Raw genomic sequence first — 27,534 nt, 5'->3', positions numbered from 1 at the left:
TTCAGGCTTTGTGCTAAATTCTGGATGATTTCTTCGGCTCAATCTTTAATTATACTAATTCTCTAGTCTGTTTTATTAGTCAGCTCTCTATAAACTCAATGGTTGTATTTTATTTTAGAAGCTCTTAGCGGTTCTTTGTCCAATTCACCATCCTTTTTGATACCATCTGGTTCTGCTGCTGCTTGGTCTGCTGTCCCCTTGCTGAGGTCCTGCGTCTCCTGCCGACGCACTGAGGGGCTTGCAGTGTAAGGGCAGACAGTGTTACACAGAGAGAGCTGTCCACCGGCCTTTGCCATCAGTAATATGATAGCACTTGCCAGTGAGTGGGTGGGAAACAGAAGCCAGTCCAGAGTGAGTGAGTCCTCAGGAAAGCAGTCTCCGGAGGGGGTGGCCCTGAGGTGTGCCCTAAAGGATCAGGTGAGGCAGCCTAGTGAAGGGGGGGGGTGTTCCAGGCAGAGGGAGGAGTACAAGGATTGCACAGCAGAGCCAGGTGAATGGGCTGCTGGCCATCCTGCAGGCAGGCTTCTCAGCACTGAGGCGCTCAGCCCTGGTCAGTGGTGGTTATTTAGTTGGTTAAATGCTTACGATCTGCCATCACACTCGGAGGGCCAGAAAATCCTGCAGTTGTGTGGGTGAGGAGATCCATGCTCATGAGTGACACATGACCACCGTGCTCTGCAGAGAACCTAGAAAGCGCAGGACGTGTATCGGAAGTGATTCAATGACACAGCACTTAAAACCCAGGGAACTCATGCTTTAATAGACACTGACATCACAAAGGAAGAAGGCCAAGTGCCTTAGCAATCTCAATAAAAATATGAAGTTCTTTTTACATGGTAAATTTTGTAGTATAAAAAGTTTTAATGCTGTCTGGAAACTGTGTAATTTACAAAAAAGTCCATGAAGGCCAAAGATGGCTAACACTGCATACAGGGCAGGGTGCCAAGTGGGGAAGGCGCCCGGGGAGGGGAGGGACCACGGAGGTCCTTGCATGAAACGTCTTTGAAGGATCTGGCACAAACAGCCTAGTTCACAAACCACATGTACAGTCATTTTAGATAAAACAACAAAGTATGTGATGAAAACTACACAATCTTTACTTTTTGCCTACTTATTAAAAGCAAACCAGATTATGTGGCATTTTTTTCCAACCTGAACTGAAACAAAGTGATAGTTCTCCTTGTGGGTCTGCCAGTGTGTGTGGTAAAGACAGTGGGACAGGTTCATGGTACCAAGGACCCAATAGGATAGTCACCGGGACAGATGAGTAGGCCAGGGCAGTGTGTGCAGCACTTGTCTCTGGCTGAAACCCAGCAAGTGTTGGTGGGGACCATTAATTTACTTTGAAGACTGGGCTGGAGGTGAGAACGCTTTCATTTTTCTACATAGCAGTGTGGATCAAAATGTGAGTGTTATACGCTAATTTTTTCTTGATGTTTTGACTGAGTTAAGCTCACCAGAGTAGTTGAGGAATTCACCAGTAAGAATCAGGACTGAGTCCAGCACTGTGCTGCGAGTCTATCCTGAGGGCTGGGGGGGATGGCGGCTTCGTTGCTCATATTCAGTGTGTTTGTGTCTGAGAGTCAAGGTGGGCGGGGCATGTCAGTTTCCTGAGCTGAAAAAGAAACGTATCCAATGCTGTCTGCAAATGGCAAATATTTTTATAAATTTTACCCACATCTATTCACTCTTCCCAAGTGAGCAGAGAGCCAAGGGCTAGGCAGGAGTCCCTTGTTCCTTGGCCCACATGGCCCAGGCATGCTCAGGGCTTCCCTGCAGGCAGGCTGACCCCAGTGTGCCACTCACTTGCCCTAGACTGGAGAAACGAAACGTTATTTCAATTGTGTTTTCTCCCTTCTAGGCCAGGAATCAGCCACCTTTTCCTAAAAGGGCCAGGTATTAAGTATTTCAGGCTTTGTGGGCCAAGAGGCAAAATCAAGAATATTATGTAGGGACTTGGTAACCATTTAAAACTGTGAAAACCGTTCTTAGCTTGCGGGCTGTAAAAAACTAGGCAGCCGGCCAGATTTAGCCTGTGGGCTGTAGTTTACTGACCCCTGACTTATACAAAGAAAATCTTAGTGAATTATAAAACCTCACATAATTTTAGATGCAGATTTTTTCAGCATAGCCTAAAAAATTGACTTTGATTTTATGATTTTACATCTATTCTACTCATAGAAACATCAGGAATGACACTCAGCAAACAACAAAGTGGCGACTCTACAGTGGTTTTCAAGTCGGTCCTATTATGTCGTCTTTGTTTTTCCCTTCATTGATGCTTGTATCTAGGACCTCCCCCCCAAAATCTGGGGGGAGGTCCTAGATACAAGTACCATTTTGGCTCTGCAATATGAAACCTAACACAAAAATGTACTTAAGACTAAAACCAGGTTAGAGTCCATGAGTTTTCCCAGCTGGCTTGAAAACCACAAGAAGATGTGTCCATGGGAATGGTCCGGGTGATGGCGGAAGTTGACTAGAAGGTGGACAGCCTCCTGGGGACAGCACTGAGCCCAGGCCTTTCCTTTATGATACCATGGCACTTGGGAAAGAGACTGGGACAGACTTGCTGAGAAAGGGCAGCCTAACTGTCGTGTGTGCTTTGCAGTTTAGCGTTTGTTGTTGAGGACCTGATTTTACTATCCAAATTAAGTGAACAGTGCTATAAATGTGGCTTTCATTTGCATCACTGGTACTTTTATTACCATTTATTTTTTTCTCTGCTCATATAAAGACATCCTCATAGTGGCTTGCTTCTTTATAAAGTATTTCTCTTCCAGTGTTGGGATCAGGATTGGCATGTGACATCCTTATTGTCTGCTTTCATCAACATGGCTGTTGGGTTAAAGGTATAAACCTCTATGACATAGCTCAGGAGACTAACACAAAATGGGTAAACATTCTCCTTTCAGAGGAGTATACTAAAGAACGGACAGGTGGTCAGTGTGTGTTTATAAAGTGAGATCCTACCCAAGGTTAAAACTCTACCTGGCTGTCTTGGTGTTAGTCCCCTCCCTGCCAGCTCCTCATGTCCTGGGCCAGGTGACTGCATTACCTTTGTGGGACATACCCTCACAGTTAGGATGGTCAAATCTCAATTTTAGAGTTACCTAAAAGATGCTTACTTAAATTCTCCAACTAAACTTAATACTAATACGATTTTCAGCATTTCATTTCTTTATTAAAATAAATTAATGTTTACCCCTAACTAGACTATTCCCTTTTCTTGTCTCAGCCAATGGCAGTGCAAGTACACTGTCATTGTATGGGAAAAGCCTGCCTTCATTTTTGATGAGTATCTGTTGCCCTGTTGAGCAGTAATTCAGAGGTACATCCCAGCAAAAGGCTACACCTGCATCTCAGCATATGGATATGAAAGTCTTCTGTGGTGGGGAGGGCCCTGTCTTTCAGACAGCAGGGGTAATGAGAGGACGGCCCCAGCTACGGGGAGGCTGCTGGGACTGCGTGAACCTGGCAATGGATTGAGATAGAAGAGGTGTTTGTTAGAGGCCCGGGGGTAGGAAAAGAGACTAAAATTAAGCAGCTGATAAAAGGGAATAGGAGCTGGAAGGCTAGATTCTGGTTAAATCTAGTTAACTGTGGACATTGCTTTCTTTTTTTTTTTTTTAATTTTTTGCTCATAAGGAAACTGAGTAATTTCAACCTTTCCCCCAAACTTGATAATTACTTGTTGTTGACTATTCAAAATTTGCCATTTTTAAAAAACTTTTGAGTTTTTAAAAATAATAGCTATAAATGCAAAGTACTATTGATAATAAAACCAAGTTGTTTATCTGTGTACAAAAAAGGTCGATAATGTTTTAAAAGCACAAAGTTGCATTTTAAATCACAATTGCATAGTTCTAAGATGCCTGGATAAGAGTTACACACATGTTTTTTTAAAAAATTCAAGTTTGGTTGACAGAGGGGCCCAAAAGGACATTTGTAGAGCCGGAAGAAGTGTTCAGGATGGAAGCACTGTTTCAACCTGAATTATTGCATTGTTACTGTGGTGTCACAATGTTATGAGATCAAAATTGCTACAATTTAATTACAAATCATTGGCATTTTCTAAAACCATTATTCTGTTTTTGGTGACTATAACACTTCCAACTTAGAGAAATTTTTTTATATATACCACCCCAACCAGCACCTGAAAGCTGTAAAAAAAAAAAAAAAAAAAGCTCTATTTGTATTTCTGTATAAAAGGTGCTGTATATCCACCTCTTAGCAAAATACCTGCTCCCTTTCCTCTCCCCACCCCACAACCATGACCGTTTTGTACAAAAATCCTGGCGAAGAATCACATCAGAGATGAGAATTGGGAGTTCAAAGGTAAACATTTGGTGAAGTGTGTGGAAAATTCCATGAGCTTCTTGTACCGACCCCACAGAAGTTCTGGCTTTTGGTGAATCTGGCCCAGAGTCCTGGCAACAGAGCCACTGGCTGTGTGCTTGGTAGCGTTTGGACACGGTGACGCCGGGGAAGGCATCCATCACGAGGCGGTGCTGACAGCGGCATGGCGGTGACTTGTGCGCTCAGGCAAGGCAAGTAGGCAGAGTGAATACTGAGACCCTCTCTGTGGGCTGCTGCTCTCGGATTCAATGGGTAGAAAAGACACTTAGCATTTGGAGGAAGGAAAAAATCTTCCCGGGGATAGAAACTTATAGCCGTTTCCAGAAGGAAGTCTGAGAGGGCGCGTAGGAGCTGCAGGAACGCCGGCAGGCAGCGGGAGTGTGCTCAGCCTGGTGGTCTGTGTGTGCCAGTGTCCATTGGGAGGGGGTTTTGGGGGTGCTTCACCATGCTGCTGCAAAGACAGCTCCTTAAGTTCAAGCTTATCTACTCCTTCATCCTTCTTGTTGTGCCGAGGTGACAAATTCAATAGACTGAGGACATCTCTTTTGGAAGTCATCGTTCCAGGGGTCCCGCGGAATATTTTCATTGGTCCTGTGGGATGCTGGGGTGTGCTCTGCCAAAACATCTTCAGGTTATGGATGGCCTGCACCTTCTCATCAATGGCTGCCATTTTCAGTTTGTCTATGTCTGGCGCATCTGCAGGGCTCGAACGAGCCGAACCAGCTGAAGAATATGAGAGAGCTGGGGATGGTGCACTACCAGCAGGAGACTGGTGGCCTGAGCTTGGGGACATGTTCCTCGGGGACTTGGAAATGTGAGCACTGTAAGGAGAGCTGGGGTACTTCAGTTTAAAGACAGGCTGGTCAGTCAGGGAAGTCTGGGAGTCAGAGCCGGGCGAGGGCCGGCCGCTGTGCTGGCTCTGGCTGTCTTTGATGGATGTCTCCGAGGTGGTGGGGCTGTTATATCCCGAGCTCACCTTGGGCAGGGATGAGCTTCTGGCTGGGGGCTTTGGCTTAACAGTAACTGGTGATTGTTGGCTCTTCTGATGGGAAAGGACAGGCCTGCTGAATGCACTCGTTTCTGACGCTCTGAAGACGGTAGTGCTGTTTGGCACGGAAATGCCATCATCTGAATTACTGTTCTTGCTCGCTTGATTGCCACTCCTCTGAAGACGCTCTACTGCAATGAGATGACTTTGCGTCTCCTCTAGAATTTTCTGGGCCAACTCTTGTGGATCAAGCTTTGGGTTGCTTTCTTCTTGGGATTTCACGGTACTATCTGTTTCTGTGCTAGACTGGTCTGATTCTCCTGTATCTGAACTTGCTAGTTTTCCAACCTTTTGGAAGGGTGAGTTTGGGCTGGGAATCAGAGTCATTTTAACTGGAGAGTTTGGAGTGCTGATGCTCCCCTTGGAGCTGACAGAAACTTTAACACCTCCAGGTGTCCCGACCCTGGACTGATTGTGATCTGGTGAGAATCGTGCCTTCTTGTTTTCTTGGTAGGCCGCCAGAGGCTCGGTGCTGATGATGGAGAACCCTTCGTACTCCTCCTCATCTTTGCTGCCTGCAGTGCGGGCCTGTGGGGACATCTGCCGCCGAGGCAAGGTGGATCTCTGCGGGTAAGCATTTTTGGACCGGTCATAGTCCTGTCGTCCTCTGGGGCCGCCACCTTCCAACCCAACCTCAGTCTTGGAGACAAAGCTCATGGAGGAGGCGATAGAGCTCAGGCTGTACACGGAGATGGCGTCCGAGGTGATGCTGTCTGCACCAGTGGGAGAGAAGGGAGGGTGCTGGTAGCCCAAAGGCAGGGCGTTGGAGACGGACTGAGCTGATGCCAGAGACTCGAGGGAGGACGAACTGTCAAGGCTGAGGCGCTTGGGCAGCTCCGTAGAATCTAAGCACAAAAACACAAGTGCCCAAAGGGCAGTTAGAATTCTGAATGGTTTTGATTTTCTTTCAAAAATCACAAGCATCCTTATATGCATAGAAGCTGGCAGAGAATTATGCAAGTGCTACTTAGATACAATTTGAATTAGCCTTACAATTCTGGAAAACACAGTAAATCTTAAACAGGGACAAAAGCACCCCAGGAGAGCTCCCGGACTCAGACCTCCACCTCAATGGCAGGGCCGTCTCCACTCTGCTCCCCATGGCATGGGCCAGCAACCCGCTTCGGCCCTCCTGCCCTTACCAGGGCCGACCCTCAGCTCGGGCCCAGGGCCTGTGAGTAGTCTGTGATATCTCCTGTTCTAAACTGCACAGAGACAAGTCACCTGCCCACAGGACGTCCCCTTGGGCCCCACTGCCCTGCGCTCCAGCAGACCTCTGCAGCAGAGTGGTCCTCACTCACCCTTCACGCTGTGCCTCTCTAGTATCTAATGGATGTTTCAAAACTGAGCATGTCTAAGATTAGACTCAACCCATTCTTCCTGCCACGTTCCTGGTCTTGGCTACCAGCGGTTCCATTAGTTGTTCTCCTCTTTTTCTGTGTCAACGCACATCCCTCAGCAGATCCTGTTGGTTCTACCTTCGAGCCATGACCACTATCCCAGCCAGCATTACTCTTCCCAAAGCAGTCAGCATGGGCCTTTCGGAACATTCCTCAGACCAGGTGTGTCCTCCAAGCCCTGACCATCGCCTGCCTATGGGATCTGGCACCTGCTCCTGTCAGGCCTCATCCCGCCCTTCTCCGCTCCCTCGCTAAGCTGCTCCGCTGCCACTTGTCTCACTTTCTTTTCCCTCCCCAGTTTTGGTTTTCTTCACAGCACTTGTCACTGTCCCCAGTTTTGGTTCTCCTCACAGCGCTTGTCACCATCTCACGTACACTGTATGTATCTCCCTCTACTGATTGCAAGCTCCATGAGAACAGGAGGTTTCACTCATTGCTATTGAGTTGTCCCTAACACACACGTTTATTTCCTTTTCTTCCCTTCATGAGAGTGTAACCAGGTGTGTGGCAGTGGCCTGCCCTGGGGTGGAGCATGCGGGAGGACGCATGGGTTGGCTGAGCGAGGCACCTACCAAAGAGGGACAGCAGGGACTGGAGTGCGAAGTGCATAGTCCGTCGGTTGGCCTGTTTCCCAGTTTTCAGAATGACTTCCTCCTGACCAACTTCACAGAGGTCAAAACCTAGAGGATCAAAGATGTAAACATGTTTTCTTAAGGAAGATTCTGTATCTTGAAAACAACTGGAGCTGTAGGGCTCCTCATACAATTCCATCGGCCCAGGCTCCAGGCCCCTCAGCACGCCCTTCTGGCTGGGAGCCTCTCACTCAGAGCCAGGCCTCCGAGGGCTGTTGATCAGTAGTGCCAGCTGCCTCACCCACAGCACCCTCCCTGTGGCTCCCCCTTCGCCTGGGTGCAGAGCTTGCTGCTGGGATCTCCTCTGTCCCTTTGTGGCTGCTCTACTGCCCTACATTGTGTCCTTGAGAGCTGAGGCCTAGGGCTTTAAAGGCCTGTTAACATCCTGTCATTGTTCTATTTTCTCACAGAAGAACAGCAGAAATGCACCTTTACTTAAGGAAGAACGTCCGGGGGAAAAACGGGCCACTCCATCTGGCATTGAGTCTAGTATTTAAAGTTGGTGTGTGGGAAGGTGGAAGCGTCTCAGGGCAAGGACAGCGTCTTGTATGTGGTCAGTGTCTGCCACCCTGGGCCTTCATAAATGCTGAAGGTTTAGTGAAGGCTTTGCTGGTGATGGAGAAACTGCTTTCTTGGCTGAACTGCCCTGCAGGGACTTCACTTTCCCAAAGCCCAGGGGTGCCACTCCCTGGTTCCGATGATTATAATGAGACTCAGAGCGAGTACAACAAAGGATGCAGAGCTTCCTGAGTGAGGGCTGGCTAAGGAGCTGTTGACACAGCACTAAGACTTGTTAAGAGCCATTCCAGAGGCACCCAGTAAATACACCTCCCAGGGAGGAGCTCAGGAGGAAGAAGCCACACACAGACACCACAGCCAGCAACGGCACCACATGCAGGAGCCACCGGGCGGGGATTTAGGGACTGCAGAGCCTTTAGCACTAATAGCCTCTCTCAGGGAGTCACTGCTCCAAATGGTGGCAAAATGCTTGATGCTGAAGCTCCCAGGGGACTGGCACCTGTGATATCACCCCCTCTCCTCTGAGATAGCACCCCCTTCTCCTGATCTCACCACAGGGAAGGTCAGGCCCAGCCACCCAAGGCCTGCTGTTGTCAGCATGTGCACCTCATGCCTGAGAGCGTTCACAGAGGAGAAATTATATATATATTTCTTTTTTTAACTTAAGGATTCTGGTACTGGTCTGAACACCCTCATTCCCTTTGGAATTAGATTCACTTGAGCCATCTGGCAGCTACGGGAACTCTCCCCCTCTGATCTTGAAAATAGAGAGTCCCCGAAAGCAACAGCAAGGCATTATATTCTGAGAACTCAGCATTTAAAAATGAATAATGAATAATAACATAAACCTAAGAGAGAAGCCTCCACTTTCACCAACGTGACTTGAATTGGTTACTCCAGCAGAACTGCAGCCCCTAAATACCCGACACCCCCGCGATTGCTTGTGATGCGAGAGCTCGCACTTAGGGCTGGGAAGGGAGTGTGGGGCCCTCTGGTAACCAGAGCCCGTCTTCCTCATAGCCTCACACGCACACGCCCGGCCTCGCCCCGTCGCGGGAGTGTCAGTGGAATTTGGAAAGTACAGAAAAGTATAGGAACATCAGTGAGAATCACATAATCCTCACACCAGAGACAGCCAGTCTAAGATGTTCTGGGTTCTCTTCTGGACTTTCTCCTTGATACACCTGCAAAGGGGCAGCAGACATCCAGTTCACGGAGGAGGACAGCTGGCCAGCACCCTCAAGCCCACAAGGGAAGGCCTAGGCCCTGCACACAGAAGTGAGCTTTTCCTGTGTAAGGAAAGGCCCTGGTGTTCTCACTGACTCACCACAGTTCACTATCGAAGTGGACTTGACCACCTGTGCCACTGCCCCCAAGGCTGGTCCCACTGCGTATCACGGAAGTGAGAGGAAGACCGTCTTGGGTATGGAGCTGGCATTTCCCACTTTTGCTTCCACAAAACATACAGTTATCATGTTTACACCAAGCAGACTGTGTTTTAAATCCACAGGAAAAAAACAAGTAGTACAAATGGTAAAGGAGTCCAGAAGTCTAATGAAAGGGCTTCACAGGTTTCCCCCTTTACCTTCAAAAGAAACAGACATGTCTGAAAACAAACGGAGCCAGCCCTAAGTTGAGGCGGGTTGGGAAGGTCATCTATAACACAGCCAGGAGAAGACGGCCCAATACTGAACACCCAGGCTGAGGTGACAGTTTGTAGTCAAATACTAACCGAAAGGTCGGCACAGTGGTACCATGGAAGAAAAGCCCTGGTGATCTGCTTCCCTAAAGATTACAGCCAAGAAATCCCTATGGAACAATTCTATTCTGTAACAGAAGAGGTCACCATGAATCAGAGTTGATTCAGAGGCAACAATATGCAGGCAGAAAAGCCCTTGATGAGGACTGACTGCCCTGTCAGATGGCTGGTCACTGTGACAGTGACAGTGGATCACGTCATTCCTCCAAAGGCTCCCCACTTCCTTCAGGTTAAAGCCACTCCCTCTGCTCCCCCTCACCTCCCTTGCTCTCCCCTCAACCCTCGCTTCCTCTGCTCCCTCTGCATGGCTGCCTGGATAGCTCTCTTGCTCAGCAAAGCCATGCCTCCAGGCCTTAGTCTTGGCTGTTCCCTCTGCTTGGATCACACCCTGTCAACATTTGCATTATCTCTTGTTTCTGAGGCCCGTGCTCCCTGCTCCCCACCCCTCCAGCCAATCACTTTGACCCTGATGCTTTTGTTGGTCAGAGTGCACCTGTGCCTTCTAAGATGTCTCCCTTGAATAATTTATTACTTACGGTATTTTTACGCAAACAACATGTACCTTCTACATTTGTTTGCCATTTGTAAGTGTGCTATGCTAAGTTTTTTTATAGCAACATGTAAAAAAACTTGGCATAGTGGAGCTCATGAAAATAGTTCGTGGGGGAGGGCACCCGTGGCAAACAAATGTAGAAGGCCTGTCTTATTTGCATAAAAATATGGTCTCTTGTCTCCTCCCCCCACCAACCAGTATAATGTAAACTCCAGGGGGGGCAGGGTTTTGTGTCTTTTGCTCACTGCTGTAGCACTGTGTTCGATAAAACATTTGTTGAGTGAATGGCTCACAAGCAAGTCACACGCACAGGTAGGGCATGAGGAGATTTCAAACGACTTCTGATCGTGTTTTATCAACAGAGGTACCTGTTGGAAGTAAATAGCAATTATGTCAGGAGCTGCTTTAGCCATGTTAACAATATGAAAAAGGGAAAAGTGAGTGTCCTGGCTTGAAGAGGATTCTGGGATGTGCCTTTCTAGATGCCCGTGGTTTCCACAGTACTTTTTATGCCAGTTGCCAGTAGCCAATGATCGAGCCCAGCACTGAACCCACCATTTGACAACTGTACTTCTAACTATTCTTTAGCTCTTCATCATGGCTTGGATCCCAGCAATACCGGAACCTAGCAGATTCATATAAAGATAATGGTTACAAATAAGAAAGATTAAATCATCATGTAGGGCAAATGGGTCGAAGCTGAAGGGTCATTTGGGAATCTTGTTAAAGCACTAGAACAACCAGGAGGAAAATAAATTTTAAAAAGTGACTGAAGGAACCAATTAAGTCAAGGATGCTTTGTCCTACCTAGAGCTGCCAGGAACTCATGACATCCCGGGAGCCGCCATAGCTGGACGCTGATGGAGACCTGGATGGGTGCTGATGCAAAGTCCTGCTCCTTCTCGCCAGCCTGGAGCTGAACCAGCACCTGGTGGAGCTGAGGGAGGGAGGGCAGAGGTGAGCACGCTCTTCTTCCCAGCATCTCCTTTCCCTCCGGCCCTCCTCAGGGTTTGTTCCCAGGTTATTCCTATGTCACCTCTTATTGTCATCACTAATGACTCTTTCACCTCACTGTATATAGCATTTGAGATTCTTTTTAAAGTGCCTTTCTACCTATTATCACGTTATCCTCACTCCTTGGGAAGGCCAAGCGGCAGTGGGCTCAGAGACGCTAGATGGTGTATTAAAGGTCATGCCTTAGCCACGTTAACAATGCGGAAAAGGGAAGCGAGTGCCCTGGATTGAACAAGATTCTGGGATGTGCCTTTCTAGGTGCCCAGGGTCAAATCAAAGATGGCCAGTAGCCATTGATAGAGCTACTTGGGCCTGGGCTGGCCCCAGTCTGGGTCTGCTGACTCTAGCCATTGCATCTTCCGTGGTACACACAGAGTACAGGAGAGGGCCTCAGGGAGCAGAGAGGGGTGAGTTCTAAGACTGGTCATCTCCTGCCTTTCTTTAAAAATTAAGGTCATTCCTTATGATCTTGGGGTAAATGGTGAAGAGGAATCTAATGTCCCTCAGCACTCGAAGAAAAGCCCATGTAACCCACTCAAAGGGTCTGTGGCGTTGCAGGTTTCCTGAGTCTGAGCTCTCTCAGGGCCGCTGTGCAGTTCACAGTGTTGCGTACTTAAAGTTGGTTCTGCCCTGCTGTGCAGGTGGCACTAGAAGGCCAAATCAAGAGCACAAGAAGGCTGGAGTAGGAAAGGGGGAGCCAGAGCAGAGGGGGACAGGCCACCAGCCAGCCAGCGGCCCTGGTCACCCAGCCTGGAGCTCTGTGGCCCAGAGCCTGTTGGCATGTGCCTCCGTCTCCGTTACAGACGAGAGTCAGTCCAGCAGCGCCTGCATGCTGAGTTCAAGGCACCACCAACGGTAACTCGGGAGTGTGGCGGGGTGAGGGCTCACCTGATGACAGCTGCTACTTAAAGTAGTACTCACCATTCCAACCATATTTTTAACAGCCTTCGGCCAGCAGATTATAAGAAAAAGAAAGAAAAAGAGAGAAAGAAGAGAGTTTAGACTCAAGCATAGGTTGTTATGCAACACGAGCTGACCACTGCTTTAGGAAGCGCCACACAGACCTGCGGCTCTGACCGGGAGGGGAAAGGAGCGAGAGTCAGCAGGGACACACAGGAAAATGAACAGCCATGCCAGGCGCTCTGGGGGTCAAGGGATCACGGCCAGGCAGGCCCTGCCCTTCCTTGAAAGTAGAAGAGCCGGGCAGGCCGGACCCGAGTGGGGAGGCCCCGGAGGGGTTCCAGAGTGACTCAGGAAATGTCCACCATCCGCCAGTCCCTGAGGCAGCCTCAGGACACTTCCCTGGGGCCAGCCAGCATATCAGGCAGACAGTCTTTGTGCTCCCACAAAAGAAAGAAGTTAAGCAGCTGGGACTCCCAGCCTTGGCCTGCATATGTCATTCTAGCTTTGTCTTTTCTTAGCGCTCAAATGTCTAGCCCTCCTTGCTCTAGGATGTTTTAATATGCAGTGCTCTGGAAGAGTCTTCCTGAGGGTATTCAACAAGCAGATGCAAAATGCTGATTATACACTGAGCAGGAACTCAGTGGGAGGGGCAGTCTCTGTGCAGGGCCACATTTCCAAATCTGGCTGGAAGCAGCCCCCGGTCAGAGGAGGGCTCAGGGTGCCACTCAGAGTTTCGGAGGCTCATCCTAGATGATGGGGCAGCTTTGTTTCCACCCAGAACTATGTCTGCTGAAAGTGAAAGCTGCTGATAGGCATCTCTAATAAGAATGAACATGGTTTTCCAGAGATTACTGTCCAAGATGACCAGAGAAAAGTGCTCTTCAGGGGTGGTTGGGCCCTTGCAGAAGCCCTGTGCAGCCAGGAGGATTGGTGGGCACAGTGAAGCTCTGAGTTAGAAATCCTCCAAGTCCCTGAGTTAGATCTAGTCTGCTAGAGGGAAGCACGCTTTTAAAAACTGCCATGCAACGTGACTTTCTGTTTTGTATTAGAGTTGACTTTGTGTTCACCACTATTTGTTTCAATAATTCCTCTCAGAGTATAAGTACTGAGACACCTGTCACCACCCTGGCGGACAACCTCACATTGGCTTGCTTAGAAGGGGTGGCTGGAATGCTTGCTCATAGCTGAAAGGCTGGGGGAGGACAAGGTGACAGGAGGTCACTGAATGGAGAGCCAGGACAGGGCCCCATGAGCATCATCTGCATCTAGAGGGCACTGCACTGCAAGGCTTGCCGCCTCCCCCAGCCCGCACCTGAGGACACAGGCCGGGGAGGGCTATTCTGTGGCTCCCCACCCTTGCCCTTCCCTTCTCGTCACAAAGGCTGAAGAAAGAAACGATGCTGCATCACTTGCAGGGTCCTATCTGGGGCCACACCACTTCTGTCTTTACAGCTCGGCAGAGCCTCAGGCAGGGCTCCGGCCCTGCTCAGGACTCACCCGGCTGATGAGCTGCTCGCCAGTCTCCGAGGCGGTGATGACTTTGCAGAGCGCCTGAAGGGCAGGGTTGGGCAAACCTAAACCAAGAAAGGGGGCGGGCATTATCCGAGAGGCCGGTGGGCCCCCGGTCCTGCCTTCCCCAGGAAGAAGCCCGGAAACACTCAGCAATGGTGGCATTCAAAAGCCCAGGATGCACAGGCATGTGCTTCTGGGCTTGACTTGGAAAAGGAGAGTGTTGTCTCCAAGAAAGGGAGGTCAGGGGCAGCAGGGCAAATCCTGGCCCTGCTGTCCTCCTCCAGGGGCGCGGTCACATTCCCAAGATGCAGTCTCAAGTTGCATCAGCCCCTCTGTGTCTTGCACAAAGGGCAGCCCCGAGCACCTGCACCAGCTTCACCCAGGGGCTGGCCCCATAGCTTTGTCAGATGGCAGCTGCCAGTTACACTGTGAATCACAGCTACTGTTGACCTGCATTACCTTGTGTTGTCCCAGGAAGAGGCAGAGCCAGGACCCCACTGCTGCTCTCGGGGCACAGGGCATGTGCCACCACAAATCAAGAGGTCGGGGAGAGTACTCTGTCCTCCAAATTCAGGAGGAAAAGTCTGTGCCTCTGCTTCCTTGCCCTTTCTCTGGACACTCCCTTCCCCTTCCCAGCTCTGAGGTCCTGCATCTCATTAATGCAGGGACCACGGCCACCAGCTGGGTTGTGCTTTTCCCCAGCCCCTCAGTTGGTGCCAGCTCTGCCCAAGCCTGCTGGCACAGGGCCATGCCCCAACTTACCCAGCAGGGACTGGATGGTGGTGCTGCACTGCTGGAGCCGATCACCTGGGTCGGAGGTTGGGAAGAAAACGGCCGCCGGCAGGCCGCTGGCTGGGGGGTCCAGTCGGAAGCCCACGGCGGTGAGGAGGGCCTGCCAGCCAGGAATGCCAGCTACTTTGTTGTCCACACTCTGCTGGGACGTGTACATGGCATTGCGCTGTCCAGTCTGGATACGTTGCAGGGACTTCTCCACCTGGAAGGTGACGAAGTGAGGCCACCACTCTGCCCACAGGTGCAGCCTGGTGCCCTCCATGTGTCAGGGCTGACTAGTGCCGCCCTCTGTAGACCACGTGGCCAGGCCTGAGTGCTATAGCACCCCCTCAGTGTGAAGGGAGTGTGGGAGGCTGCAGATGAAAAGGATGCACAGAGCCGACGAGAGGTGGCCCATCTTTGGAAAAGGCTCTATGCCTTCCCTAACCTACTGGCCCACTCCAGGCCCTCCTCCACATCGAGTGAGTTGTCTGAAAACAAAGCTCAGGGGCCTGCCCCAAACCATGGAATGGCTCCCATCGCTGCAGGATACACCCTTAGGCCTCAAGCCCCACTCAGTGCCCCTCAACTGCCCCACCCTCCAGCAGTGCCCACCCCCACGTCTGTTTGTGCTGGCCCCTTGGCCAGCAGTGCCTCTCCTCCCTGGTACCACTCCCCCAGCTTCCCTCTGCACTGGCCTCTGGAACCTACCTCCCTCCCAAGAGTCCCCCTGTGTTTCAGGGCCAAAACTGGTGCTTGGCACATGGGGGCTGAACTCGCCCAGAGAGCCATTAGTTTCCTGCCCGAGTGAGCATTTTTCCCAGTGCTTCAAACAGCTTCCAACAGGCAAGGTTTCTTCGGTGGAAACCTCGGCTCCTCCTGAGATGCTGCATGCCCTGAGGAGATGTACTATCACTGGAACGAGTTGTCCAAGATGTCACCTGAGACTTCTTACAGTAAAATGTTGGGGTGTTGGGGGATTGGATGTCACAGGCAGGAGGAAGTGCAGCTCATACTAGCCATGAGGAAAAGGCAGGACTGATCATAGGCAGGACACCCAACCAGCTGGCTGTCCCTCAGGCCAGAAGGGCCTTGGAGACACACTACCCACTGCGGCCAAGGGGCACCGACTATTGGGCCAGGATGGCACCAAGGTGCAGTTAGGAGTTAGGCGCTGTTGAACTTGACCTATGGCCAGCACACCCACTGAAAAAAACCAAGACGGACGAGAAAACCCTTACAGGTGCCTGAGGGGCCTCACGGAGGAATGGGGAGCAGCCCAGCAGTCTGGGTGCTGCAGCAAGGGAGGAGGGTGGCTTTGGGAGCTGACAGGCCCTGACAAGGCCCAAGTGCTGAGCTCCTTAAAGGCCCCTGGGCAGTTTGCAGACACTGGGTGGAAAAAGCTGAGACACTGTCTCCAAAGGCTCACCACACGCCAGCACATCCACCCTGCACAGGTGGCAGGAGCTTCCTCAGGTCCGGCCTGAACACAGGAGGGTTTCAGGTTACAGCCTTCTTCATTTGTTTGGTAATTTCCTTCAGGCCTGAGGAAGCCTCCTTCAAGCAGACCCTAAGCTCAAGAATTTATGTGACTGACCTACCGTCAGAAATGCCCTGAGAGCTACCACCCTCTGACCAGGCACAAGAGGTCTAGAGGGTCTGCTCTGGCTCTCCCTGTGGGCCAGACATCTGCAGGGCTCCCCGAGCATCATGTTCTGGATACCCAGGACCCTGATACCCACCCGCTGTCATCCCCTGTCCTATGCCAACCTGCCAGCCCCACCCTTCCCCTCCAAGCCTTTTTAGTCAACTCGGGGTCCATGCTTTTAGTGAAGCCCTAAGTAAGGGGCTCCCCGGGCTCCCAGGTCCCCTACCAGGTGCAGGAGTACTCGCAGGGCGTCCCGTGCACGCTCAGGGTGCTGCAGGATCTCTGTGAGGGCCTGGCCGATGAGGGACGAGGGACTGTTCAGCTTTACGTCGCTCCCAATGAGCAGGAAACCTGTGGGGAGCACAGGAAGGGCACCTCAGACTCTCAGCCCCACAGCTCCCAGCCGGTTCCACAGCCTGCCATCTCTGCCGCCCGCCTGGGAACACCGCTGGAGCTGGGGCGCCTGGCTGGTGAGCGCTGCATGGCAGGTGGGACTGTGCAGCAGCTAACTCACTGGGTGGCCGTCTGGTGCCCTTTGTCCCCTCTGTTTAGGACTCTATATTGTTCCGTTTTTCAGGTAAGTGCAGCTACAGGGGCTCCTGAGAGTGCCTCTGCCTTCCTCGTGCAGCAAGCGCCACCGCCCTAAGGAATGACTGGGCTGGTTTTCCCTGAAATCCATCCTGTATCTGTTTGTACTTAGGTATCCTTGAGGAACAAGCCCAGGGGCTCTCACCCTTGCCCCTGAGGGAGGGGTGTGTGTGCGGGGTGTTCACTGTGCTGGCCTGTCACCTGCTCTTGGCCTCTGGGGTGGGGAGGCGGGAAGGGGCCACGTGTCCAGTGCTGAGAATGAGATGGAGCCGGCCTGGTAGAGGTCACTGTCCATGCAGCACCGAGATCCTGGCTCCCCGTCCATGGGGCTCCTTGCCCAGCACTTGCTTCCTAAGCTGGGAAGCATAGAGAAGCTTCCCCCAGCCCCGAGCAGCTTTAGACCAGGCTGCCTCCGAGGGATAGGGAACCGGTTTTCTAAGAGTATTTTTAAGGGTAACTAGGCAGCATCGGAGCCCTGGTGGTGCAGTGGTTAAGAGCTCGGCTGCTAACTAGAAGGTTGGCAGTTCAAATCCACCAGCTGCTCCTTGGAAACCCTACAGGACAGTTCTACTTTGACCTATAGGGTTGCTATGAGCTGGAATTGACTTGACAGCAACGGGTTTGGTTTTTTTAGTTCTGACACAACATCATTAGAAAGTGTTTTCCCTAGCACAAAGTTACGACTTTTACGTTACTGTGAATAAAACTAAACAGGGCCCCTTTTCAAAACTACCATATCTATAAGCGCATTGGGAAGACAGTGGGGTGGGGGGCCTTTGGCAGTGGATGGCCAAGCGTGGGCCTATTCCCACAAACCCTGCACTATGTTCTGTGGGGCCAAACCCACTCCGCCTGCCAGGAGCTTGTGCGAGCCCGCTGTCACGTGAGGAGAACAGTGATGGAAACCACAAGGGTGTCCTCCCATCTCCGTATCCCTGGGAGCAGAAGCAGTTTAGTGCAGAGCGTGGCCAGAACCCCTGTGCCTGCCACCACCCTCCACCTCGCAGGATGAGGGAAATGGCCAGAAACAGGTTACACGTGTGCTGTGGGCACCACTGAAGGTTTTGTCCTTAGCTACAGGAGGAAACAGGATAGATCCCATTTGTTTTTTGAATAGACAATGTAAGAACACTACAGCTGTGTTGTCGATGAGTGAAGTGAACAACCCGTTTCCGCGTCTCAGCAATAGGCTCATCCATCACACAGATGGCAGGCAGGTGGCAGCACCGCCTGGGCTGGTACTGTAGGGCTCCACCACGGGGCTCCCCCACCTCTGAGAAACGACACCAGCAGCGTTGGGACATGCTAACTGAATTTATTTTTAAAAGGAGGAGCAAGTTGAAAGTCCAATTTTTAATATAGATGGATGTGTATATATCTTTTGCCATTAAAACAATAACATGTTTTTGGAAATGGCATTTCTGGTGTTTTTCTGATACTCTGCTTTATGGGTTGGCACTGTTGTTACAGCATTGGTGGGACTTTGCTTTGCCCTGGGGTACCTTGGGAGTTGTAGGGGTCATTTCTGAGAGAATGCCACAGACTGAAGGTTGAGACAGGATGGTGAGTGAGAGGCTAGGTGGGGGCAGGGCCTGGGGCTGGGTTTGGACTCTGGGAATCCTGGGCAGGGGAGGTATGAGTGCCAGGCTCAGCCTGTCAGGAAGGGCCTCCTGCACTGCAGTGTTCTCTGGGGGGCTGTTGTGGGCACGATGCACTCAGGGACCCCGGGAAATCAGGTGTGGTAGGGAGCTGAGACATAGGTGCTCTGCACACAGCTGGGTGCGTTCCTCTCCCCTTGCCCTGACCAGATGCCGAGGTTTCTCCCTTCTCTCCTAATGCTTCGTGTCTCTGAGGCAGACCCACTAAGAGCACACACTGTTGGTCTTCCAGAATGTGCAGGCTTCACACTTTGTAAGACATTCAGTCTCCTCCTTACAGATCTTCTCAACCGTGAACAGGACAAGCATCAACATCACCACCACCGTCTTGTTATTAGTGAGGCCATTGAGCTTCAGAGAGGGTAAGGCATTTGTCCCAGGCCACACAGCCAGGACAGGGAGCTAGATCAGCCCAAGCCTTCGGGTTACCAAATCTAGGGTCTTCCTACCCCATCGTTCGTTTTTAGAGTCAGGATTATAAAGGGGGGTGCCAAACAACAGACCACCCAGTCCGCACTAACGGAAAGATGAGCTTTACATTCACATTTTGATGGCAAATGGTTCGACTGCTCCCTGGTGAAAAAGACTATCTTAAAACCTGGTAAAAAAGAGTATTTTAAAACCCTCGTATTAAAAACTGATTTGGTGGAGCTGAGAGTCTTAGCAAACAATGTTCCCTCCCTGAATCAGCCCATGTCCTCCTCTTCCCAGTGCCCCTGGCCCCATCTCCCCCACCCCTGCCTGCAGAATGAAGTCTGAGGGCAGTGGGGACTGAGCCCGAGCCCACAAACAGGTGCCTGCTGGCAACCACCTCCTACCTGCCCAGTTGGAGGGGTGTGTGAAGGGCTTGCTGCTCTGCACCACCTTCATGGCCTCGCCTAGGGCGGCGCTGGCCTTCAGGCCATTCAGCAGAGATGAGTAGAAGGCATGGATGAACATCTTGGAAGCAGCCACTGGCACAGGCCACAGAGACACGAGGACACACTGTGCGCCAGCAGCCAGGAAGGCCCGTGTCAGCGCAATGACCCCGTCAGCTGTGACTTTGCTGTTAGACTCCTGAGAGGAGCCAAGGACCACCAGCTTCACAGGCAGCCGCAGGTCCAGGACATCTGCAGCCGTGAGCAGGAGCTCCTGGAGGGGCGGGCAGTCCGAGATGCTCTCCACATCACTGGCGTCGTCCTGTACCCGCAGGGACTCGGGGATCGTGTAGGAGTGGCCAAAGGAGCTCTTGCTGCTGGCAGGGTTGCCATCCACATTGGGCGTGAGGACCAAGGCTGACAGCTTCCAGGAGATGTGGGTGGCAAAGTGGACACACTCAGCCTGTGTCAGGGCACTCATGACCCTCTCCTTGGTGGCCACGCTGCCCACCAGGGGCTGGCAGCCCAGCAGCTCTGACACCATATAGGCTTCCTCCTCAGCCGACGGCATTGGCCCCCACAGCCACCTGTCCATCACAGCTGCTGGGAGCTTGGGGTTGCCGATGACGGCTGCCATGGACGTGGAGCTGGCATATGCGGGCGGGCTCTTCCTCAGATGAGACTGTGAAGGGAAACACAGGCACAGGCCATCAGTCAGAGCTCCAGGTCCCCAGCTGCGGGGCTTCTTAGAAGCATGGGCCAGCCTGCCCTCTGGCCTTCCCTGGTTTCCCAATAACGTCATTCTTGACCCAGGTGTATGATTTACTGAGACTCAATCTGCTGTGACAAGCTCTTGAAAAGAATCAGGATGGGATGGTAGGAGGACACTTCCTGTTGGTCAAACATTTGGGGGTGATGGGGGAGGAAGGCAAGGATAAGAGGAGCGAGAAGCTGTGGTGTCTGGGACGGCCCACCCTGGAGAAGGGAACAGTCTGCTCCCGGTGAGTCAGGGGCTTTGAGGGGTGGCTTTGATTAAAACTGTGGAAAAAGCAAGGCAATCTTGGCGAGACTAAGGCCAAATCATGTCCTTTAGAAGCTCTACACCCTAAAAGATTATACTCCCCTCATGCTTTCTGTACTTCAAAATAGAAACACCTCTTGAATACAAAGTCGGCCTAAAGAAGCCCAACAAAGTTCTGATTTTTCCCCATGATGGCTTTTGGTGCTTTTGGGGAAACATCAAGTATCGAATAATTTCAAGATAACTTTTGGGACCTCTGCTTGGTGGTGCCCTAAACGCTGGGTAAGAGAATTGCCACGTGCCTGCCAGGAAACGGGTTCCTCCAAGTCCTGGCTAAGGTGGAAACGGTTTATTGTTGTCATCAAAATAAAAGCTTTCTTACCACTGGCGATATCTAATACCCAGAGTGCCCCTGTTGGTGGTGTCGTGAGCAGCTGATGTGCAGTGGCTGTGGCCAGCTCACTTTGTGCCTGGGAGTCAGAGTCAGCCATGGAAATATGAGAAACTCGGAGAAGATAACTTCTTTCGCTTTGAACTGACTCTGTCTCATGAGAACAGTGATTCAGCAACAAAAACAGTCATAACTAAGATGCCCCAAAATCGGAGAGGCAGAAACCAACCCCCTTTGAATCAGCCCAATGACCAGTGTAGACAAAGAGGTCAAGGTGGGAGGCCGCCCATGCACAGGGCCAGGTGCTACAGGTCAACCCGGCTGTACCCTTCCTATGGGTTGTGAGGGGGCCCATCGGGGTGGAGGGCTCTGAGAACATGGGCGGTTGTTTGAAGACAGAGAAACCCAGGTCGTCTTGTAAAGATAGTTTTGCAGCCGGGGCAAGTGGGGATGCTGCAAGTAGAGTGCTAGGTGGTGGGGAGCCTTGTTTGGGGACCATGACGGGTCAGAAAGAACCAGAGCCTCGGGGTCTCTGAGAGAGTTTGGCATAGGGAAAGAGGAGTCAGGGTTGGCTCAAAAATCTCTCCATAGGTGGTCTGGGCCGCGAGTGGATGTGGGGTGAAATCACAACTCCATGGACGGTCTGTTGCCATCTTGAGTTATACAGGCCTTTCCATACTGAGTTTTCATGCTGAGTGAGACCTGAGACCCTGCCTGTGCCCTCAAAGCCACCTCATTTGCTTTCAGTTCTTTCACTGGCCTGTTGGGAATTTTTCCACTGGGCACTAGTCTTACCGTTTGCTGTCCCCCCGCCTGTGGCCCCTCAGCTATGCAGCATACATGGCCCAGGTGGGGTCAGCCTGATGGATGATGGTGAGCATGGCATCTGTGGTCTCCAAGTGCCTCGCAGAAGGTAGGGAGGAACATCACCAAATGGTGCTCCGCAGCAGCCCCCAGAGATACTCTCCTGGCCTGACGCCTGACTGAGTGCATCTGAGCAGCTCGCCACCCTGACGTCACAGCCAAGAAACTTCACGGGGAGAAACAACAAAAATCACGGCTGCCACAGGTCATGAGGGCCATCCCCCTGCCTCCACTCTAAAGTCACCCTACCCAGCTGCAAACTATAAAACATTTGTGAAGAGATCACATCGTATCGCCGAGTAGCATGGCCCCATCTCAGGCATGCTGTGCCTCAGGACCCCTGGAGCAGGCCCCTACATGTGCGTGAGCGTTACCTTGGCCTGTGGGCTGAGGGAGCGGATGGAAGGCACGGCGATAAGGGCGAAGCGCTCATACAGGTACTCGTTGGAGGAGCTTCCCTTCAGGAGGGCGAAGGGTATGAGGTACAGCTCCCCCTCCAGGACCAGGACCAGTTGCCGGTGCCGTCCTACGGGGCCGCTGGAGTGCATCAGGCCCTGCAGGGAAGCACAAGAGCTGACGCACGAGTCTGAAGAACACACTCAGGTAGTTGTAGGCCATGAGGCTGGGTGGGAGACCAAGGCCCCACGGCATGAAGGGGGAGAGCCCAGACAATTGCAGGCCCAGGTAAATCCAGCCAGTCTCTATGGGAGTGGGATTAATGCAATGGGCAGTACCCCAGAAAGACATCTACACAACTCACGTGTACCCCAAATGAAGGGCAGGGACGCTCTGTCATTGTGGAGAACCTAAGCACAGTGTAGAATAGGCAGCAAGCACTTGATCGGAGTGGGATACAGAGGCTGGAAAATCAGAGGGAGGATGGAAAGTTCTGGAAACCAGGATGACATCTCCTGGAGAAGTGTTTCCAGGAGGAGGAGGAGAAGCCGGCCCCAGGACCTTTTGTGACTATCAGGGCCTCTGGTCCTCCTCTGCGGAGAATGGCCCCTGGGCCCTGGTGGTGCTATCCCCACTGGCTCCCTCCCAGGATGTGGGGGACCTAACAGGAGGATGTGACACCCATCACTCCTGCAAGGCCCAGTGTGAAGACATGAGTCCTACAGAGGACAGACAGATGGAGACTCACTCCCTCCCGGTCTCTATACACGCATTTCTTTTAAAAGAACTACCAGTGAAGACTGAGGTCCTAGGAACCTTGATGAAATAAACAGACAAGAACTGTGAAAACTGGACTAATACAGGCTGAAGGGTGAACACAGAGATGCCGCAGAAGCTGCTGGCACTGAGGAGCTACAGCAGGGGACTCACTGCCCGGGGCCTGTGGGAGGGTGGCTCAGAGGGAGGTCACAGCAGCTCCCTTCCCTCACCCGTCTGTGGGCCGACTGACAAGTGCAGTCCTGCTACGCTGCTCTGCTCTGCTCTGCTCCAGGGAGCAAATGTGCACATCCGCTCGTCTGACCCACTGCTCTGGGCCTGGGGCTGTGGGTGGCAGAGGTGCTCCACTAACCCACAGTGACACTGCCTGGCGGGTGTTCAGTCTGTGCAAACCCTCTGTGTATTCATGTATGTATTTATTTTAATTTCAGCTTCCTCTAAAAAAATAAATAATTTTTTAAAAATTTATTTTAATTTCAGCTTCATCTAAAGCAAGCCAAAATAAAAATTATTAGGTCAGTTTGCTTCCTGTTTCCCTTAAGAGCAATTTTCCAAGAAGGGTGTTAGGGTACAATCCAAGAAGGAAAGACTTGGGGTGGTGTTGCAGGGAGCCCAGCACTGTCCATGGGTGACTTTCAGGTCAGCACAGGAAGGTGGACGGGCCAGGTGCTCTCAGCCCTGCTCCTCACTGGCCGTGGGCACCTGGACATGGCTTCACCCCTTGGGCCACACCTAAGGCCCCTGCCCAGCCTCACAGGTGGAGGGCAGCTCTGAAAGGGCCACTGTGGGAGCAGCTGCTATGCTGCCTTGGGTGTCTCAAGGGAACCTGGGAGCTGGGTGAGAGTGGCAGGGCTGATGTCCCCCAACCTCAGTGATGAGGTCAGCAGCTGTGACTGTGACGATCTGCTTGCTGCTCAGAGAAAGCCAGGCCACCAGAGATGTGGGCAGTGAGCTGCCAGCAACTACATGGGGGCTCAGGCCCCTGCCATGTGCAAAACTAGACACAGGCTCAGCTGACCCAGGGTCACCAGGTGCTGCTGTGACACGATGCTAGCCCATCCCAGGGAGTCCCTGCCAGCTGTCACCCCACAGGCACTGACTTCACAGGACACAAGTCCTCAGTCATGGCATCACACATCCATGTGATCAAAGGTGTTTGGCAAGGTGTGCTGGGTAAGGGAAGAGGCTAGAATCTACTCAGTCTTTGTAGGAATCTGTGATTCCCCACAAAACCTTCAGATCTGAGGTGCAGATCTAAAGTCTGGTGCTCACATGCCTCCTCTGCCATTATTTCTGATCACTCCACGAGGGATGATCATCTAATGGGACTTGCTACCTTCCTGTCGAAGTTGTTCTCCCAAGCCCCCCTCAGCTTCTCCCACTAGCTGTGTAACAGCGTCTATCATGTGCCTACCATGTACTGCTCAGGAGCCGAACAAGTTTAGGACGCCATCCTCGCTTGCAAGTATACGATGTGCATGTAAAAATACAGCATGCACAAGAAAATATTTAAAAAAAAAGTATTAGCAGGTATTAAATATAACAGCACCACATAAGTATAAAGTGTCAACCCCAGCCTGTGTGACAGCCTCCTCTGGACAAGAAGCTGGACCCTCGCCCAGGAAGCTGGCACATGTGGGAAAGGAAGACTCAGCCTGGGCAAAGGAGGCCCATCCTGTGGGCCTGAGGCAAGGCCGGAGCGGGCACGCAGCCAGGCAGTGGAGTCCTAGAGGTCAGGCAAGAAAGCGTGGGCCTCATGGCTGCAAGGCTCTGCCCTGCTCCAGGCTGCGGAAACACCTGGTGAAGGCATTTGGAGGCAGACACCCTCCCCTCCTGGGGCAGCACCTAGTGGTGGGAATGGAGCCTGACCCCTGCAGACCACTCTGAGTGAGGACCCTGAGGGTGGCCCTTGTCAGCAGCGTAAAAACAGGTAGTGCCACAGCAGCTGCCCTCTGTAGCACTGGGTTTGTGGGGAGACTGCGTTGAACGGTTCACTGACAGCTCCAGTTAAAGGGCAGAAGGAAGAACTGATTGAAATTGTGGGGAGAGAGGCCTTGGACATGATCTTCTGATTCGGCCTCCAGGGTATATGAGCCTTGCCCTTGTAATGAAAGAGATTAGCTCTAATCCACTGTGAACCTGAAAATGGAAAATAAAGTGATGTCTCCATCCAAATTACCATCATGGGTGAGATGAGAAAGGAGAGACAATCCAGGGACCCGCTACTCTGCGCCTCGGTGTGTCAGTCTAGGGAAGGTGCTCACTGCTGCTCATGTCCTGGGTTTAAAGATAAGAGGGCTTAGGCATCAGCCCTGCACTGAGAGTCCAACACGTTCCAGCAAAGACTCAGACTGTCTGACCCCTAAAGTTCCCAGACATGGGATCTTTTGAAGAACAACACAAGGAGGCCAGGTCCTCGGAAACCTGTTTATTCCCAGGGCTGCTTCCTCTCATTCTCACTGAGCAGCTGTGACCCCAACCACCACAACGTCATTCCAGGCACAAATTCCAGGCTTGAGAGCTTACTGTGAGCCAGACTTAGTAATCTGAAAGGAGAAGGCTGAGTGCCCCAGCAGGGAGGCCATCATGCCCGTGCTGTAGGCTGGGCTGTGGCCGGTGTGAAAGCCTCGCGGTGAAGGGACAGTCCTGGCAGAGAGGGTGGGCAGTAGGCACAGAGACAGCTGCACATGGGGTGGGTCTTGTGTTACCTTGGCCCCAAACGTAGTCTTCAGTACCCACACTGCGATCATGGACGGGCTCCTGTGAGCAGTGCTGCCGTGCACAGGTACAGCGTGGAGCTTTCTCAGTGGAGGGCACTGGAAAGGCCCAGTCATTGGAGTGTGTGAGGGCAGCCAGTGGAGCCTGACCCAGATATGGTCGCTCTGCAACCCTGCAGCCTTGGCCTGGTGATAATCTTTCTGCAGCCCTCTCTACAACGGAACCAGAGCTCCTGTGCAACCTGCGTGCTGAGGTCCCAGGCTCCCACCAGTGCCCTGCCTCCCACGACTGCCCTTGCCACCAGGAGCTCTCTGGAGGGTGGCCTACTGCTTTTCCAGCCACCCTGGACTTGCTCCAGCCTGGCCAAACCCAAGAACATCTCTGCTATCTGTGGGCTGGACCACACCCTCCAATGTTTGCTTTGTCTTGGGTGTGTTCCCTTAGCCTTAGAATATCCCAGAGTTTCCTTCTATCTTACAGTTCGTCTTTCATCAGAGTTAACAATCCTTTATGTTAAACGTTTATATTAAACGTTCCCTGGTTTCTGTCTCCTAACTGGGCCCAGACTCTCTAGTCTGAGCTGGGCTCAGAAGGATGGAAGGCGTGTCCAGTGGATGAGGGAAGGAGGGTGTGGCTTAGGCCAAGGCATAGAAGTTGGGGTCATCCTGGTGTATCAAGGGCTCTCAAGATCTGGAACTACTAGACCGTGAGGCGTGTGGTGAGGAGGCTGGGGCGGGGGGCTCTGAGCATGTCCACAAGACACTCATCTCCCCGTCCCTCAGCTTCTACACCCAGGAGAGAGCAAGAGTGCCCTTCGCCTCCCAGGGTGTGAAGACTAAGCAGTGCAGCAGACATGGAGCCGAGCACGTGCCTGGCACCCAGTGGGCACTCACTAAATATTGGTCATGTGTGAATTATGGCTGTTGTCAGGTGCTTGGGAATAAGTGGAACACAGCCCCTATTGTTTATACCATTCTTTTCTTCTGGGCCTCAATGATTTTTCCAGTACAACTCATTCCCTTTCCTGACAGTGTCAAACAGTCATGTGGCTAAAACATGGGAACACCCTCTGGAGCATCCCACTCCAAGCTGTGACCCAGGGAATAAGAGAGACAATGTCACCACAATCCTCCCACCCCATCTTCACATCACCATCACTCACAGCTGTTTACTAAGCATCCCCTCCACCTGACACGTGAAACATGCCACTGATGTCGAATGCTATGTGTCATGTGTCCTGCCTGAGTTTTGGCTCCATGTGCATCACCAACATTCAAAGGATCAGGCTGCAGCCTTGCACCCTTTCCTGTTGCACCGAGGGAGTCCCATTCTCACTGGAGGACACGGAGCCCTGCACCCCTTCCTGCTGCATCAAGGATGTCCCGCTCTCACTGGAGGACGTGGAGCCTCACACCCCTTCTCATTGCACCGAGGGTGTTCTGTTCCCACTGGAGGACACAGGAGGGCTTACACCCCTTCTCGCTGCACCGAGGGTGTTCCGTTCTCACTGGAGGACACGGAGCCCCACACCCCCTCCTGCTGCATCAAGGATGTCCCTTTCTCACTGGAGGATACAGGAGCCCTACACCCCTTCCCGCTGCACCGAGGGTGTTCCCTTCTCACTGGAGGACACAGGAGCCTCACATCCCTTCTCGCTGTACCGAGGGTGTTCCATTCTCACTGGAGCACACAGAGCCTCACACCCCTTCTTGCTGCACCAAGGGTGTTCCGTCCTCACTGGAGGACACAGGAGGGCTCGCAGGGTTCCACTGCATTCCCAGGCCGTGGAATGAAAGTCCCTCATCTCCTGGGTCTGGGAGATTTCAGACTGACTAGATTTGGAATGAAATTGCAAAGGACTGCTGGGAATCTGGATACTCCAGGGACATGTACGGGGCTTGGAATCATTCCTGACTCATATTTTTGACTGAGTGAATTGATCAAACAGAACCTTTTAAGGTGAAGGAAACTTTTCTGTGATGCTTCTGAGAAATCGTGTTGTCACAGATGCTGTATACAGTTTTAACAAATATCACATTGTTGTTCTTATTGTTTGCTGCCATTGAGTCAGCTACAGCTCATGGTGACCCCATGTACAACAGAAACAGATGTTGCCTGGTCCTGTGCCATCTTCATGATCATTGCT

General features: G+C 52.0%; 1 protein-coding gene across 3 annotated transcripts in view; it reads right to left on the bottom strand.

The window, feature by feature from the left end:
• Positions 1-745: 745 nt before the first annotated feature.
• TTC28 (tetratricopeptide repeat domain 28) overlaps positions 746-27,534 on the bottom strand; it is a 773,448-nt gene continuing 746,659 nt past the window's right edge. For 2 of the 3 annotated variants that reach the window (XM_049865174.1, XM_049865177.1), the window contains 9 exons: positions 21,872-22,051; positions 19,183-19,903; positions 16,345-16,469; positions 14,462-14,693; positions 13,685-13,761; positions 12,206-12,229; positions 11,078-11,207; positions 7,380-7,487; positions 746-6,252 (listed from right to left, as the gene is read on the bottom strand). In XM_049865174.1, the coding sequence (XP_049721131.1) occupies positions 4,625-6,252; positions 7,380-7,487; positions 11,078-11,207; positions 12,206-12,229; positions 13,685-13,761; positions 14,462-14,693; positions 16,345-16,469; positions 19,183-19,903; positions 21,872-22,051 (3,225 nt within the window). In that variant the 3' untranslated portion in view covers positions 746-4,624. The remainder of the gene's footprint in view (positions 6,253-7,379; positions 7,488-11,077; positions 11,208-12,205; positions 12,230-13,684; positions 13,762-14,461; positions 14,694-16,344; positions 16,470-19,182; positions 19,904-21,871; positions 22,052-27,534) is intronic. The other variant, XM_049865176.1, reaches the window with a different exon arrangement.

This window comes from Elephas maximus, chromosome 22, assembly GCF_024166365.1.
Source record: "Elephas maximus indicus isolate mEleMax1 chromosome 22, mEleMax1 primary haplotype, whole genome shotgun sequence".
Taxonomy (NCBI): Eukaryota; Metazoa; Chordata; class Mammalia; order Proboscidea; family Elephantidae; genus Elephas; species Elephas maximus.
The sequence above is the reverse complement of the archived record's forward strand: the minus strand, read 5'-3'. Positions and strand labels throughout refer to the sequence as shown.